The sequence below is a fragment of the Struthio camelus genome, chromosome 2 (genome assembly GCF_040807025.1).
Source record: "Struthio camelus isolate bStrCam1 chromosome 2, bStrCam1.hap1, whole genome shotgun sequence".
NCBI classification, from domain to species: domain Eukaryota; kingdom Metazoa; phylum Chordata; class Aves; order Struthioniformes; family Struthionidae; genus Struthio; species Struthio camelus.
In genome coordinates, this window is record NC_090943.1 from 132,788,532 (window position 1) to 132,806,974 (window position 18,443).

The 18,443-nt window shown below is 38.9% G+C and overlaps 1 protein-coding gene across 2 annotated transcripts in view; it reads left to right on the forward strand.

The window, feature by feature from the left end:
* The first annotated feature begins 207 nt into the window (after positions 1–207).
* The window catches only part of PDE7A (phosphodiesterase 7A), a 78,369-nt gene continuing 60,133 nt past the window's right edge, over positions 208–18,443 (forward strand). The window contains exon 1 of one of the 2 annotated variants that reach the window (XM_068932593.1): positions 208–431. In XM_068932593.1, the coding sequence (XP_068788694.1) occupies positions 294–431 (138 nt within the window). In that variant the 5' untranslated portion in view covers positions 208–293. The remainder of the gene's footprint in view (positions 432–18,443) is intronic. The other variant, XM_068932594.1, reaches the window with a different exon arrangement.

The window sequence follows — 18,443 nt, forward strand, 5'->3', positions numbered from 1 at the left end:
CGGGCGCTGAGGGAGCGCGTCCCGCTTCGCCGCCTGCCCTTGTCTGCCTGCCGGCGGCGGCGGCGGCGGCTCCTGCCGGGCTTTGGCGGCCGAGGACAAAGGCGCGGGGCCCGGCGCGGCCCGGCCCGGCGCGGCCCCCCGGCGGCTGTGGGGGCGGTGAGGAGGCGCCGGGCCGCCGCGGGGTTTCGCCGCCGGCTTCCCGTTGCGACCAGCCCCGCGCGGGCAGGTGCGGCGGCGGCGGCGGCGGGCGAGGCCGCTGCCCTGCGGCGGCTCGGCGCACGGAGGCGTCTTCAATGGAAGTATGTTACCAGCTGCCGGTGCTGCCCCTGGACAGGCCGGTGCCGCAGCACGTCCTCAGCCGCAGGGGGGCCATCAGCTTCAGCTCCAGCTCCGCGCTCTTCGGCTGCCCCAACCCCCGGCAGCTCTCGCAGGTAAAAGCACCGGCAGCGGGATCCCGCCGGCCCGCCCGCTGCCTTCCCCGGCCGGTGGCCGCCTTGCGGCTGCGGTTATTTGCCGGTGGCGGGGGGGGGGGGGGGGGGAGGGGGGGGGGAGGAGGAGGATTTAGGAGAGGCGCGACTCGGCGGCGGGAGCCCGCGGCCTTGCCTCCTCGGCGGGGCCGGCTGCTGTCACGTCCTGGTGGCGCTGGGAGGGAGGAAAACACAGCGCTTCACGCATTTCTGGGCTGTTACTATCGAGGCTGTCCTTTTCCTCTTCTCTGTATTGCAGGCGGTGATCTCTTTGGGGTGTATTTCCAGTGACAGCGACTTATTTGGGTCTTGTGTTTTTCTTGATGTGCTTTTCTTTTCTTGATTTGCTTAATACCTTGTGTTTTTCAGACTCGGGTTGTTTCCTAGCTTTTTAGCTTGAGCTTTCTTGGAAGGGTCTAAGTTTCCTATGAAGTTGCCAAAACCCTTAATGACTTTACTGAAATTACGAGTGTGCACTGCAATGTGTTACTTGGGATGTTATGCTCTTTCTCCCTCCAAGTATTAAGACTTGGCAGTCTGTCTAGAAAGAGACAAAGATCGTTGGCTTTTGCATTTCCATGGTATATTGTTCCCTGCCCACATTACATCAGTCACAAGATGAACTGTGCCGTGTTTTGTTTCATCTGTTCATGTTGGAAGTAAGTATTGCAGAAATGATCATTATAGGTATTAGGATGAAAGAGAGGTTTTTCCTATGAATACTGTCCTAAATCTCTGAATGTGTGTTAGTATGCATGTTAGTGTGTGTGTGTATTTTCCCAGCAAACTGTAGTAAAACTATGTTCTGCTGGAAGACTTCTAATGCAAATTTGGAATTATGGAGGAAAGCATGTTTTCTGGTGGGGAAGTCACCTTGTTTTTGGCTTCTAACGGTTGCTTACAATGTCTAGCTTGAGAAGTCCGTTTCAGTACTCAGAATTATTTTGGCCTTACTGAAGATGCTGCCTTTACACGTTAAGATGGGCGGTCTTGGTTGTTTTCCTTTTGGCTTATTATTCTGCTTTTTCAAGACTTACTCTGCTTTATATACACATACATTGAAAATGTAGAGCTATCGGTCTTTTTTAGCTTTGTCCCTCGTTCAATAGCAGTGAAGCTCTGTATCTGTGTATGAGCATTAGTGGTTTGTATGTTTGGGGAGGAAGAATCAACATAATATTTTGTTGATGACCAACAATTTAAGGGTGAAGGAAAATCATTGTTAGTAAGTAAATTAAGGTGAACATACGTTGACTTCCTCCCCTCCTTCCCTCCCAAGTGTCAGTGTAGTACTCAGTTGACAAAAACTTTGTTTTTATGACGAATTAGTTTTCCAGGTAGAACTTTTTCCATTTGTACCTCTCAATCTGTGATGTAGTTGATGATGATGAATTTTCCATACTTACAAGTCGTCTTGAAAAGTCTATGTTGTATTCTGTGCAAATGAGAGAAGTCTCTCTTGTCTGAAGAGTTCATGGTCTTCTAGAAGAGGACGTAGTCAAAAGAGACAGGATGACATACTTATTCCTTTTTTTATGTGGTTTAGAGAGCAGGTGGCACATGAAGTGTATATAAGCATATCAAAATAAAGATGATTGAGACATTTAAGTTTTTTTTTTTTTTTTTCAACTTTCAAGCTTCTGAATGTATTCCTTGTTTTCTGACCAATATGCTGCAGGTATGCTTGAGTGGATCACAAGGAGAGTGCTTGAATAATATATTCAACGTGAAAATTGTCAGTATGGTTGAGTAAGCCCGAGAAATAAGTTTATACATTAATAAAAAGTAATTAAGGTATTTAGCAAACACTTCTTCACTTGATGTAGCCCAGTTGATTTGACTGCAGTTATGCTTTTGTAGATTAACATTTTTGTTCTGGAGTCTGTTGCAAATAATAGAATACGAATATCTACCAGATCTGCAATCATAGGCTGATGTAAATGATGGACTAAGAAGCATCATCAGTCAGATGAATGATTCTGTGCAACTCCAAACTTAAATTCACCTTGGAACTCTCCTGGAAGACTCCTAGTATTCCAGTTCCTTTGCTGTTCAAAGAGGTCTGATTACCAAACTGTCATTTTCAGGCTTCTACTTGGGATAGTTTTGAGCAATATGAGTGAAACTGGAGATGTATAACAACAAACTCGAGAAGCCAGTAGGTAATTTTACTTTGAATACAAGTTTGGTAGGTTTTCTTCAAAAATGTAAGCTATTGAAAATTGAATTCCTATTTACATATTAAAAGTGAAATTATTTAGGCATATCCTTTTAGGTTCATCCGTTCAGCAAGGAAGTATTCTTACTGGAAACATGGCTAAGACAAATGCGTGCTACAGTAGATATAGCATATAACTGTGACAACACTAACTATCCAAATATTTAATTCTGTAGGTTTATTAAGTTTAATTTTGGTTTAATATTTTGAAGTTTCACTAAATGGGCTCCAAATGAGCTCTGTGTTTTTGCAGCATAAATAAAGTAGTGCTGGAAATGACCCCAAGTATTCAGGACTACTGTTGGCAGCCCCAGAAGGATGAGCTGTACTTACAGCATTATTAGCAGATGTTTGCATAATCTGTTTGCCCGATCTGTGTTTTAAGATACCGTCTTATGAGATGTGGTGAGCTGACATAACTCATCATTGCTGAAGGTCAAAGTCCTGACATTAGGCATGTATTCTTGCTACTTCCTTTATGCAGTCTCTGATGCCGGTCAGATGTTTGCTGATTCAGTTCACTAAAACAGCAGAAAACTAACCCAGTCGGGAAACTGGGTAGCTTTCTGTCATCTCATTTAATAAAATAGAATTAGTGAAGATCGTCAGAACAGATTTAAAGAAGAGGATGGTGCCATTAGGCTTCTGAAACCATATGCATAAAAGCCTCTAACAATGGAAATTATGCTGCCTCGCTAGACAACTTAACTGTTGTTAATAGTGCTTAACTGTTCTTGTCATTAGAAAGTTCTTTCCTAATACTGAATTTAGATCTTTCTTGTGGCAATTTACGCCTGTTTCTATCCTCAGTAAATGTAGAGAAAAGCTTACTCTTTTTCTCTTTGCAATTTTATTTTATGTATGAATTATTTCCCTAGTCATCTTTTCTCTAAGTAGTAGTTCGTCTTTTCTCTAAGTTCAAAGCATTAATAAGAAAAATAGTAAAAGTAACATCTGTTACCTGCAGGTTGTGATAATTTTATTTCTCAAAGTGTATTTCTTCTGAATTCTGTTAGTGTATATATGGGTTAAAGTCCAGTCAAATGAAAAGCTGCCATTGGGTGAGTTTAAACATTGTATTTAAATTAATAATTTTCTTTGATAAGCATGAAATAATTTTAAATACTAGTGTTAGAGGCTGTTTTTAAAGGCATTTGAATTGGTAATTATTGAAATGACTAGGACATTTCACACTTGTGAGACTGAATTTATGATTGCTGCTAGGTCAGTTGGATGCTAAGTAGTTCCTTGGAGCATGTGTTTAGGGTGTACATTCCAGTTGTAACAGGTTGACTTTTTTTTAAATTAAAGCTGAGCTTTTGGAGGACAATTTATGATTTTTTGCCTCTTCTAGTTTTAACTTATGTTGTTACTGTTAGTAAAAAAGAGAATTTCTAAAGTTGTTTCTGAACTTACCTAGTGTTCAATTTATTATTTATTTATTTTAATAAATAAGGGTTTATAATAAAAACTGCTTTACAGGCATAGCTCTGAGCATTTTTAGATTACATGTCCTGCGCTGGACTCCACAAAAAAATAAACTTGACTTGCAAGATCCGCACACATTTGGAAGTTTGTTTTTATGCCAGGTGAACATATCAAAAATGAGTAAGAGAAAACTTTAATCTAGCCTATTGTTTTTGACTCATTTCTATCCTTCTGCCTTGGTATTGGTTTTGCAGTCACTTCAGTGCCTCAAAAAATTGCGCCAATGGTATCTGGTAGTCGTCTCAACAGAAGGAAAGGTGTAGTTTTGGCCTTGCTATCCTTAAGCATTCGAATTTGCTGCTGGTGAAGAAAAGTATCCTCTAAGGATGGAATTCCATGAAGAGGGAGTGGAACAAATAATGAAAGACTCCATTTGAAACTCAAAAGTTTAGGCAGTAAGTCTGAAGTACCAGGCGTTACCATGTGCCAGGTAGTAACTGCGTACTGCCTGCTATTTGATAACCTACTTCAGGTCTCTCGTTATTGCATCTTCATTTCATGCGTTTAAGCAGTGCAGCTCCATGCTTTGTGACTCTGCATGTTATATATATACGATCAGTAGAGTGCAGATCATGTGCATGGAATCCCAAATTTGACTTAGAAGAACACGAGGCGGGGGGGAAGTCGATATGAGCAGCTGGAAGTGTACTGCGCCGGTGGATTCTTCAGTCAGAAGCACACCCTTCCCCGAGAAACATTCCGCCAGCATCAATCCAAGTGATATGACGCCTCTTGTCTATGTTTATCCATTACACCAGCTATGATCTAAACATGTTTTGCTCTGCATGCTAGAAGACACGGCTGAGATGTGCGTTTTCATGGTCTGTACTCTCAACACATGATTTATTGTAGACGTTGATCTTTACCCCCATGGTTGCACCTTTTTACTGGGGGAAGTGTTGGCATGACCTATTTTTCCCTTGCAGCTGCTCATTTCTGCTCACGCACTTTCATGCGCTCTTGGTTGTGTCAACTATTTTTTTTTGTGATCATGTTATTTTTCAGCCCTGGCTGATTCATAGTATAATATCAAAAATGATTGTGCCTGTTAGTAATGAGGAAGCAGTATGCTAGACCAGGAGTAATGAGCTGTGGGGAGAGAGAGAAGGAATGCTTGCGGTGGGCCCGCTATTGAATATGGAGCCTTATCCCAACTGCTTTTCTTTACGTTTCCATGCTTTTTCATAACCTTTCTTTTATACCTTTATAATCCTCTCCATCGGTGTTTCTCAGTTGCTCTTTCTTTTATTAGCTTTCTGCTGCTGTTTCCCATATCTCTATTGCATGAATAATTAACAAGGTAAAATCATGAAATAATTTTTATGATGTGATTCCTAGCCTCTGGAATTAATTCTTTGTGTTGCTGCTATGCTTGCCATTCCCTTCATCTTGTATTTATTGTGTGTGCCTGCTGAGATTGCATCTATTCATATGAGAGGCAAAAACAGACTCTGACAACATAGACAAGTTCTGATTGGGGATTTTATGCACTACAGCAATTTTAAATGGCAGTTCATTTTAAAAACGTTTTCTGAATTTTATGATCAATTAACTTTTTCGTACCTTTAAAAATTGTAGTGTAAAGCAACATTAGTACTTTCATTCTGCAAAAGGTCATAGCAGCTTATTTTGTGGCCTATAGTCATAGTTATTGCCCATATAAGATATATGTAGAATAATAGTTTAAAGTCCTCGTTAATTACAGTTTGTCTTAAGTCACTGGAAGTCCATTCTTTGCTACTACTTTGTCCCGATTTTATATCCCTATATTTTGTGGTTTTTTTGAACTTCGAATTTTTGATACTACCTTTAAAAAGAAATTGGTCTGAAAAGAATGATTGTAACTGTGCCCCCTTATCTTGTGAAATACTGAGTTTTAACCTATAAACAATTCTGTAGGAAATCAGTTAGTATGTGAGTAATATTTAAGACAAATAGTGATCTAATAATGTAGTCACTTAGTATAAGATAGGTAGATAATAGAAATAGTTTTGTCTCCTTTATCTCTAATGTGCCTACTTGCCTGCTCTTTTATGTGTGTATGTGCATATACACATTAACAATTGAGTTCTTTGCATGGGATGTCGGTTTCAGTGGCTTTTCTTCTTTAAAAACCTGCTTTTCAGGGTTGGACTTTTTTTTTTTAAGATTATTTGAGGAATTTAAGATTACTTGAGGAAAAGAAGCAGTAAGCATACAAATTGGATCAATTCTGAGTCAATATGGTAATATGCCCAATTATGAGATAAATTAAAAACTATTGTAAAAAATCTTGTATTTCAGGCTTCTGGGTCATTCTGCTGTTTCAGCATTGTTGGGAACATCTGCGATAGAATCCTTGTTTCTTCTGTTAGAACTCTTTTCTGCAAAGCCTATGGAAAAAAATCCTGATAATAGTTATGATGTTACTTTGTTAGAGCAGTTCTCTATCATGCTGATAACCATTGGCTTACTGTTTTCTTGTTGTTTCCCACATCGCTCTATATCTGTATGTTATCATCTGTGTACCACTTTTTTGGGGGGAGGGGAGGTAGGTTTCTCTGTATGCTCAGTCACTTCCTAGCATGGAGAATCTCTGGTTCATTACCGTATTTCTATGTCCTGTTAGACTCTTGCATAAGGAACACTTTCTGGATAGGACAGAAATCTATTGTATTTGCCTTTCTTAAAAATTCACCAAATCTGCGTGCAAATTATACATAACTGGGCAGCTCAAATTAGAAACATTCTTCCCGTAGGTGGGCAACCAAAGTAACTTGGTTGTCCTTTGCTATATAAATCTTTGTTAATACGCATCCATACTTTCCACAACCTTAGGTCTTAGTTGGATGTCTTAGATATCAAGGAATGTAGCTCATGTGATTTGCGATACACTCACTACAGGAGTAGTGTAGCACTTGTGTGACATACTACATTACAGGAATGTAATGTATTCTGTTAGTTACAATATCCTTTCCTTATAAATAAAGAACTGGGAATAGATGAACTAGAGGAACTTGAAGAGTTTAATCTTAATCTCTGAAATCATACCAATAGTGCATTTGATGCAATTAGTCCTTTTTGAGCATTTAAAGGTAAATAAAGTGTTCAGTCCATTTTAACCGTTTACGCTACTGAGAAAATTCTTTTGTGTAAGCAAACTATAAATGCTTTGTGTGTGTGTGTGTGTGTTCATGTACACGTGCATGTAAGATCTTACAGGCAGTGTGTGTCTAGGACCAGGAATTGAACCTAGACTTCTCAAATTCCAGATCATTCTTCTGCACAAAAATTCTTGTAGTAGAATTTGGAAGAGTCTGTGTTTCACTAGATGTGAACTTTTCCTCAGTTTGTTCTGTTTATGTCATTAACAAGTAACTGCAGTGTAAATAAGCACCCGGTGTAATCCAGGAAGGCAGCCTGCCAAATACAGAATATTTTATTATAAAAAATATAATTCTAAAAAAGCTGGATTTAAGGGTTAGTTGAGGAATCATTTATTTATGTGTTTACATTGTAGGTGTACGGTAGGAAACTTGTAGCCAAATATTTTGATTTCTTTAAGATCTGAAATACCTGTTGAGGTTATTACCTCCCCTCCCCTGTCTTCTTCCCCTCTACACCCCAAGAATTTTTTTACTTCTGCTACAACGATCTTAACCTCCTGTCTTCCTCCCACTTTCCCCCACTCGTACGCCTGTGATACGGCAATCTCATTTAGTCTCTGCCTGACCATGCTGTCATGATAACTGTAATTAAACTGATTCTGGAGTCTGCTTTTCATTGCAAGGTAGAAAACAAATCCTTTTTTTCAACTTTTAGCTGAAAGTGTAAAGGAGCCAAAATATGCAGCAGGCCCTCCTTCTCTGCCTGTCTGAACAGCAAAAGAGCATATACTAGTAGAAAAAGAATAATGAGGGTAGCTGTGTATTAGCAGAAGATTTTACTCTTCCTCCTTCCCTTTGGTGCCAGATGATTTGTGGAGAGACAGAGGCCGTTTCTTCCACTAGTGAGATGTTTTTTTCTCTGCAGCAGACATAGCTGAAGGCTACTTTGACTATTAAAATTGGATATTTATTACTCGTGAAAGACAACCCATCGCCCACTTTAGGGCAAGAGGTCAGTTCTGTCCCAAGGGGAGAAAAAACACAGGAAAAGATACAAGAACTTATTCCAAGACTATGAGGAAGAAGATTATAATGAGTAGCTTGGGAGGTCAGTGGCTGAATCAGCCTCGGTACAGGGAAGTTTTAACATATTTGTATGCAGTCTTCATCTAATGTGGTTCTTTTTAGTCGATAGATTGGAACAGAAATTGAGATAAGGTGTTGGGATACCGACAAGCAAGTGATTTCTGGAGGGATTGAATTCTGTGTGAAGATCAGAAAAAGTTATACTATTACAAAACTTTGTTTTTAATAGTGTAAGCCAGCAGTGGGTTTAATGTACAGGGACTGTAGCTATTATGGCAGCAATGATGCTGTTCTTTGTTATTTCTTATTTTATAGCTAATATATTCCATATGTTGATGTTGCAGTTGAAGGTGCACTGAGAAGGTTTCATGTTTAGTCACGTACAAATTAGTGTTTCCTTGTGTGTGTGCGTGTGTGTGCGCATGTGAGCACAGCAGTCTCTTGAAGTGTATGTGGAGTGCGGTGTGGGTCTTGTCACTATCTGTCTTAGCTTCTCTTTGGTAAGAGTAAGAAGCTGTAAAAAGTCAGTTTTCAAAAACTAGTGTACTTGATTTCCTTGATTGTTTTCTGCAGAATTTTAGGTTTTGGATTTCAGCAATTGCAATGATTGATCTCTTTTTAGTACTAGACAAAAAAACTAAAACAAAAACCATACAGATTCTTTTACAGTTGCAAACACGGTGTGAAGCTGCTAGATACAAAATTGCAAATGTCTATGGATGGAAGTAAATGTGGAAAGTTTTTGATGTTCTTGCTTACTAAAAGAAATCTAGAGAATAACTATTGAGTTTTGTTCTGTTATTTCTTCTGTTCCTTTAGCCATGGTGATGATAGGACTCTCTGCACTCTTCATTGGACTTAGATAATATAAGGAGAATATAGAAAATATATTTAACCAGCTTTTCCTAGCTTGTTTTCATTTGGCCAGAGAGCATTCTGACTACATCTTAGTCCAGATAAAACATACTGACAGAGGGAATGGTAGAATTTTATCTTTTGCCAGAGCTGAAAGAAAGAAATATGAACTTGAGCTTTTTACCTTGAGAATCATGTAATATCCCAGATACTTTCAGAAAATCCCATGTCCCTCAAATTTTTCTTCCTCCTCTCAAGAAGGGTACTGGTTTTCTCCTGGGTGTGATCACCTTACTTATTCATATCTGTCACTTTAGACGATGATAATTTTGCAGCCTACCATAAATGAAACACGTAGCAAAGTGCAGGTACTAAATTCCTTAATTCTTGCTTGCACGGAACATGTTGAGCCTGTAGTCAGCAATGTGTATTGAGTTGTAGGTGCTTTCAAATAGAAGAAAGGCTTCAGCTCCCCAAGAGTGTTGAATGGTTGAAGCTATGGTTACCTTGGTGCTTTTGTTCACATGATATTCTGACATTATTTTTGCCAGTGCCCTCCAGCCCAAATTGCTTAATTTGAGGTGGGAAGGGTTCTTTTGTGATTTAGTAAGAGGCCCTTAATTAAAAACCTTCCTCTACCACCTCTTGACACTGTAGAATTTAAGTGAAATAATCTGCTGTGCACTGCGAGGCTAATCCATTTTCATGAGCTTTTTGGGAAAGATAATTTGAGGTGATTAGGCAAAAAGTTATTATTCATGATTGGTTGAATAAGTAGAAAAGAATATTACAATTAGCGTAGCTAAAGACTTTTTTCTTTCCTTGAACACTATTGTATTTACACTGGGGATAGGAAAGAGGCCATATCTTAAAAACTCTGATTGTATTGAAACCAAATTGGGAGCCAGGAGGTGAAATCTTTCGCTTATACTGAATGTGGCAGAGGGTCTGGGTTGGGGAGGGGAGGAAGCAAATATTGATTAGTTAAAGAATACATCACATACAGTAATTTTCTAGTGTCATGGTGCAAATATTACAGAAGATTTTTATTTCTGCTACTTCTCAAAATAAGATTGTTAAAGTTTTTAAATACAAAAAATATTGTGTTTAAGATGGCCTGAAAAAATACAAAAGCAACTTCTTTATTTCTGTCTCGTTTGATACTGTATGATGGCGTGCTTATGCTTGGAGAAACCTAGTTGAGGATTATTGTTGACTGGAGCCATAGTTTTTATTGCTATTATTGTTTTGAACAGAAGTTGTTCTTTTTTAGCATAGAGTTATATTCAATGTCTGCAGTCATAGTTCCAAGGCTTTGCTTTTTTGGTGATAAACAGACTTGTACAGTATTGCTTCTAGCTGCATGTTTTTACTCATTCGCTTGTGCTGGCATTTGCACCCCTCTGACCCTGCAGAAAGCCAGTTTATGGAGCTAAAGCATGAGAAAACTCTTTTCTTTTTGTAGCACTGATTTTGTGCTGATGTAGCTCTGTAAACTGGCTCTCTACAGGATCAGTGGAGTGCTGGGTGCAAGGGAAGGAACAGGAACATGCAGTCAGAGGCAGTATGAGCAGCAACACTGACTCAAATTGTTTCCACTGCAGTTGAAGGAACGTCCAGAACAGCTGACAATTGTGTGGAATCCTTGCACTTTCTTCCCAAACAAGAGTGGGTTGAACAATTCTCTGTTGTTATTCAAATTAATTTATACAGTGTGTTGTGCTGTTTAGTACTTTGGAAGGCTGCGTGTGTTGTGCATCCCATACTTCTTATATGCTTATATTTGCCTAACTTCTACTCAATGTGTAACTTCGTCTCTATCGTTCAGATGTGTCCATGCTTCTGTATGTTTTGGGATAGATTTGACTCGATGAAAACATATTTTTAAAAGGTGGGCTATATTAGCTTTTAAACAGAAGCATTAATATATATTCTTCAGACTTACTATTCTCTGTTGTTTCTTCATTTTTTTCCCCTACAGTTAAACATCCATTTTGGGAATTTTTCTCTAATAGATTTGGCAAAATACAGAGTTTTATAAATTATTTATAAATATAATAGTGATAGAGGTGAGAAAAACAAATGAAAGATATTTTCATGTGAAGCTGAAATCTTATTTCCCTTATGCACCTTTTACTGAAAAGAGGCTATCCTTGTTACGGTTCATAAATGAAATGTGTGAGAACACGAGGATCGTTCCTGTCTTTTGTCTTGGAGAAGTGCGTAGAATATTAAAAGGCTTGCTAGTGTGTGTGTATGTGTATATACATATGTATATGTATAAAAAAAATGATACTTAAATGATGTCATGGTGCTGTATAAATTCAAATAAGAGAAAAAATAGTATTCTGTGTACCATTTGCTACTGTTTTGTCTTGTCTGGCTAGTCACAAGACAAAATCATATTCTAAAGATAGATTTCTGGAAAATTTTTTTTTCACTTAATCTTTCTAAGCAAGAAGTATAAACTTAATAGATTGCTAGCCTTTATCCTTTATAGTAAGGTTTTAGAAGCGCTTGCTCAAAATGAACAATAGATAAGGACACATTAGTTTTATGCCATTGCAAGTTAGCACTTCAGGACTATGTCAGATGAATGTTGGGATTATTCTCTTTAAATGTGTTTTTTTTTTTTTTCATCTTTCTAGATTCCTAGCTGTTGTATATCTACTTCAAACTTCATAGAGCTTGCCCTGAAGCATGTCTTGGGCCAAGGACAGTCGTACCGTAATAGCTGTTCTGTATGTTATTGAGTTGCCAAGTCAAACAAATTTGGATTGACTGAGTACATGTGTGCACAGTTGTTCAGCCATCCGTTTCTGCTGAATTTCGTAGAGCACACAGTATGCTGATTATGTTGACTGGCAGAATTATTTTAAATCCCTGCCTGAAGTGCATCCAGTCCTGTGGAGGTATTTGTGGGTGGGTTTGTTAAGGCATTATATGGAACCCAACCCTGTGCCCTGACACTGCTAGAATGTCACAGGCAGGTCTGCCCTGTGCAGCACCACAAGAGCATTCCTGCACAGCCAGATATGGCAACTGTCAATGTATAGGAGATAAGCTAGGCCATACTGCTGCTGCTGCATTTGATGGATCATGATAGAAGAGAAGAAGCTGCAGCAATAAATGTATTGGCTTCTATTTTGTGTATTGCTGGCATTTGTGGAAAGAGAATTGATCAGTGATAGGGTGATTGTTCTGCCGTTGAAGTACAACTTGAGCATGGGAAAAGTGATGTTCATGGACATACTTTTTCAGTAGCTCTTCGTATTTGGTGCATTAGGAACAATGAAAAGGTTGTGCCTGATATGTTCTTTCTCACATTGGTGACAGCTAGAACTGATGCAGGCCATGTCCCTAGTCCTTTCTGGGGTTTGTCCCACCTGGGAGAAGGTGAAGGCCAGATAATTTGGGTGAAGTGCTTGATGGCAGAATCCTCTGCGTTTTGTGAGATCATTTTGAAAGCAATACGTTTTTGTTGAATGCACACGCTGGCCGTTGTCTGTTTTATTTTCTTACCTCTTTATCCTGGTTTGTGGCCTTGCTTTCTTCACATTCCGTACGTGATGGCCCAGGCACAACGAAATAGTCTCTCACATCCTTTGTTACAGCCTCAGCTGTCTTTATGGGACCCAGTATTTCCCTATACTCAAAAAAAAAAAAAAAAAAAGAAAAAAAGAAAAAAAAAGGTAAATAAAGGAAAGATTGCAAAAATATGAAATATTTCATTCTGTGTTACAGTAGTAAGTTCTAAGTAGAAGTCTGCTATTTATGAATTACATAGATTTTATTGCTGCAGGGAAAGGAGGAAGCAGCTCTGGGCAGCAGGAAGAAGCTGCAGATTTTGAAGGCTTTCATGGACACCTATGCTTGTGCGTGTTGTCATCTAGTGGCACATGCTTTCCTTGCTCCTTGTGAGTGATGTTCTTTGCTGGCTGTATGCTGTGCTATTACTCCTTTGCTGGGGATGGATGTGTTTCAGAGGCTGTAGCAGTGTGTATGCAACACAGAGATACCTCTACTGAGAGTGGGAGGAAAGGGCAATACTTAGAGGGTTATGGTTTCCAACATTCAGCTTGCCTCTCAGTTGCCTCCACAGCATGTCTACGTCAGTTTTCTTACCCTTGTTGAAATCATTTAGTGGCCTGTAGTGCTGCCAGAAAAGTGAGGCAGATCTTACTCTTTTGTTGCAGCACTACCAGGTGTCTATTGGTCTTTTAAGCCTGTTTTGGGGCCTCTGCTTTACCTTTGAGCTGCTTCACATCCACCTGGTGAGTAATATTGTCTGGTAGGTAGTTATTTTGTGTCCCAGTTTGGCCCCCCTCTGCTGATGCTTTGCTTCATGATTCCAGCAGGTCCAGGACTACTGCTTACATTCAGTTAGGCTTACAGAAAGCTCGATGTGAGGTGTGCCTAGCACTCCTAGCTGGATTTTCGCTGGCTTTCAGGATTGTGTGCTGCTTTTGGGTGGGCTCAGAATACAATACTAGATGTTAAGAGCTTGTGCTTTAACTATGTAGCAACTGTCTTTGGAACGTGGTTAAGGTGCTCAGTAATTGAGGAAGAGAAATAGTTGGTTAGATTTGAAGTGATTTCACTTGAAAAAGAGGAAGGACAGAGGTAAAAAGGGAAATCCTGGTTTCTGAAATGGGCCTGATTCTACTGAGCATTCAGATGGACAGTATGGTCATAGTTGCTAGTTGCTGCAGCTTTCCAAAAGTATGCTTCCTTTGACTGCGGTCAGTCGTCTGAACAGCCAAGTGGATTAGGATAGGGTATAGGCCTGAACTAGTTTATGAAGAAGGACTGTGAAATGCTACAAGTCTTTAGTCCACAGTTTAGAAATTGGAGAGGGTTTGACAAAAGCACAGAGGGATAGTTTCCAGTGGAGCGATGAGGAATCTGCTGAAGTTGGTTGGTGAGCGCCATAAAGAACTGAAATAATTCCAAGTCAGATTTCATCCCATGAACAAACTGACCCAGGAAAAAAAAAATCCCTATATTTGGTCAAAGGGATTTGCATCCTGTCATTGTTGTACTTCTTTTTTATTTTTTCCTTTCCCCTTTTTAAAAATTAAATCTCAGGTATCCTACAGATTTTTACTGTCTTATCAGTCCATGGTCTTGCATATTCTGTTTCAGAAAAAGATACATTGCAAGTTCATCAATGAATTCTCACTAATAATATTTAAGTTCAGCAAAGACAGGAAATTTGCAGTCCTGAAGATGGATGAAGTGTTTGTGTAATTAAAATGGATATTTAGTGATGTGAATATGTTTCTTGGTTTTGCAACATGCAGATCAAAATGTATGCGTTTTACCCCACCTAAATATTTTATTTCAGTTTGCAGTTCTGAACTAGGTGTATACATGCCAGCTAATTACAGTTACTTGGCTGAAATGTGTAATCATTAGCATTTTGAGTCTCTGTCAGTACTGTTACGAAAAATGATACAACAGGGAATCCAAATACTATTAAACTTGTGTTCAAGGAATAAGGAACCCTATGGTGGCTATAGGTGAGAGAATGGACTCTGTAGTCTCTGCCCTAAGCATGGAGTCCTCTCGCATCCTGGACAACCCTGTGGAAAGGTGCTGTTGATGCTTCCTCCTCCTCCACCTTCTGTTCCCTTCTCAGCTAAGTGAAACTCTTCACTTAGCTGTTTGGGGGATGTTTTCCTCCTTCGTTTATTCCCTATCCAGGACTTACAGGATGTTCAAAGATTGCGATAGCTCTGCTTCAATACTTCTGAAGGGAGAGGGAAGCATGCTTAAGGAAAAAGGGTCTCGTCTCCTCACACTGCTAGGATAAAGTATTCGTGCTCCCCAGCACGAGGCTATAGAAGACAGGGCAGGGGATGAGAATGAAGACTTAAATACACGTAACGTGTTGGAGTCTGATGTTGCAAGCTGGGGCCCAGGACCAGTAACACAAGATTACTGTTGCAGCTACTGTAATAAGTACTGGTGCTTAGAATTCTTGGTGTTGCTTCCACTTTTAATTTCATTTAGCGAAAGGTAATATACTATTACAAAAGTGTCACTGCGTTTAAGAGATTGATGCTTACTTGTGAAAAATTATGCTGTGGGGTAATGACATCTTCATAATAACTTTTTAATGCTAGATCTATAGTTCTTATTTAAGCCTCAAACAGCAATCGGGGTATATTCTGATTACTAGGCATACTTTTTGCTGTGAAGAGCAGTACAATGACTTCTGCCTCTTCATCCTGGAGAAGGAATCTGGTTGGTGGGCTTTAATGCAAAATATTTTCTTAGTATCCTATGAACATTAAAATGCTGTTGGCCTACTGGAGGACTGTGTTTTTGTTTCATAAGCGTTCACATTTCTGATTACATTCCAAGTATTAGGTATTAAATGAGTCTGACTTTTTTTAATAGGTATTCTGCTAAGGTGAGATTGAAGGGCTGCCAAGCAGCTTGCTTTTGAAGTTCTCAAGTGGTATTTGAATGAAGCTGACTAGGGGACAGAACTGTAAGAACTGTACTTGGTAACTCTGATTCTTATCATTCTAGAGTGTTATATTAAAAGCTCCAATGATCAGAATTTCCTACTTAAAAATAGAGTATGTAGATGTTTACATCTAATATCTCGAGTAAAAATACTTTTTTTTAGCTTCAGAACTTTCTTGGTGAGAGAAAATAAGTTCCAGTTATTAAATAAGCAGTGTTCAGGAGGACTGTGATCTGTGCTCTTTGATAACAAATATATATAGGTAAAGTACTTCCTCAGCAGTGTGAAGGAGAAAAAAGTTGTTTGAATATGTGAAACTAATAGTAAAGATGGATAAAATGCATAGCAGTGCTTGTAACATTAAAAGAAATAGGTTTGGGGGGAGGGGTTCTGATGTAGAATTTTCAACTGTTTGAGGCAGGAGTTCCTCTGTAGCGGTATTTAAAAACTATGCATACTTTGGTCTTGTCTTTTGATTCCTTGTAAGGGTTCAAAAGGTGCAGCCCTCTGCTGGTTTCTATTGCCAGTTGTAAAGGGACAAACCAGTGAATTTTTTGGCTTTGGCTGACCATTATTTCCCTGTCTCGTGCACGCATACACACACACTTCAAGAAACACATGCATTTAAAAATGTGTTACGTCTGGACGGACAAGGCTTAGAATTGAATTACTAGGTTAAATTGTCCTGCAGTCATAGATCAATTTATGGCAAGAGTATGTCTTCTTGAAGAAAATTAAGGAATTTTAAGTATTTCTAAGAGCAGCTCTTGAAGCTTTGGAGTGCAAATTAATTCTGGTTAGCCCATGGTGGAATGTGTCATTGAGTTTTTAAAACCTGTATTTTATGAGGTAGATATCCCAGCATGTTTCTCAAGATGTCTCACCATGTTAAAATCTGCATAACACCACCTGGAGGGTTCTACTTTAAATTGTCAGTCAGCTTTGTGATGTGTATCTCCAAAACCAGCTGACAATTCAAAGCATTTCAACATCTGCAGGGACCGCATTACATAAATGTGTTGGCAACAATGTCAGCTCTTCCCACGCATTCAAATGAAGCTGGTATGGCTGAACTATATCTGCTTAATTAGCTTTGTCCAGCCATCTAGGTGATTTGTCTTTGGAAATGATGTCAGTTACTTAAGAACTTGTGGTACCTCACATGTTGGCAAGGACAATATGGCTGTAAGAAACTGAGCAGCAGAAAGAATAGAGACTGAGGAAGTTGCTGATAAAGCTCCTTTCTAGAAGATGAGACCTACAGAATATCTTCAGTATTGTGACTCTTTCACCAAACTTGTTTCGGGGTGTGTGGATTAAGTGAAAAATAATGCATTTTTTTTCCTATGAAATGAACCTCTAGGCTGTATGTCTGTTGGTAGTTTTTTGTTTTTGTTTTTTGTTTTTTGGAAAAACAAAGTATAAAGATTATGAAGTTACGGGTAACACTTGCTGCCTTAGTGTTGCCTGGAATTTAGTCATGGATGTGTATTGAAAACTTAGGGACTAGCGTTCCAGAAGCTTTACCTGTACTGACAACTGTAAACAAATCCAGTTACAATTTGAGTATTTTTATTTCTTCCTCACATGTTCCAGGTTCACATAAGCTGGTTAAGTCCTTTCCTTAAAAAAGGTTAGCTGTCTTGTAAGTGTAAAACATTCGTTATAATTTGCTGATACTACTGATTTAAGTCATTTGATTAATAAAATGCTTTGTGCATCACAACAAATATATATATCCTGTTGCTTTCCTTCTAGTACAGTAGATGAAGCATCATAATTACAGCTGTTCAAATACACAAATCTTTTGTTCCCAGGCTTTTATTTGTATTAGTGGAGGGCATTAAAGTTCAGAGAATGCTCTCTTATGGTTCTTATTTAGCTCCTCTGTCTTCAGATTTCATTTAAAGACTATGTATTTGCAGTAACTCTTAAGATTTAGGATCAAATTCTCAGTATTTCTGTAAGCATTACTTTGGTTAACATTTTTTGTTGGAAAAAGTAGGATATGAAAGTCTTATTTTAGTGTCTTTAAGTAGCAAACACTGAGAGATGTTACATCATAAAAGTGGTGGGTACTTAATACATTTTCAGGTGTTTTATGCTTACTAAAATAGGCTTTTATCTTAGCCATTATATTCTAGCAGAGTATGTTGTTCCAATACTATTTCAGTAAGGGTTCATACTGTTTCTGAAAGCAGTCTCTCAACAAGGGCTTTCTAAGAGAGTTTGAAGATCTACACTTTTTTGGGAAGGCAGGGGGGGAACGGAAGGTCCTCACTGGTTAATGTCTGCCTGTTTTTCCTTCTTTACTGTTTCAACAAGTTTTTGGTGTGGGTTAATGAATGTGATCCCATCAACAGATCATTCTCTTACCAGCCCAATAAGGAACCTAATGTAAAGTCTTCAATCCAGAATCTGACACTCTTTGTATCTTAAGACACCTAAGAGATCATCGTGACACATGAATTAAGCTGCAGGCTGTTGATATTCTACAGAAGTCCAGACAGCGATGTGGGGGGGGGGGGGAGGGGGAAGTAATTGATGGCATATCTGAGGAGAATTTTACAGATTTAGAAGACATCTAATCAAGATACTGAAGATAAAATTTTAATTTTATTAAAGATTGAGTTGTCTTTGTAGGTAATAAATTAGCCTTTTATATCACCGGATGTAATAGCTCTATACCATCACTGATAATCATGATGGAGTTGATGTGCTGTTTGGGTGTATCCCAATTCTTGGCTATGTGGAAAGCTTGGGAT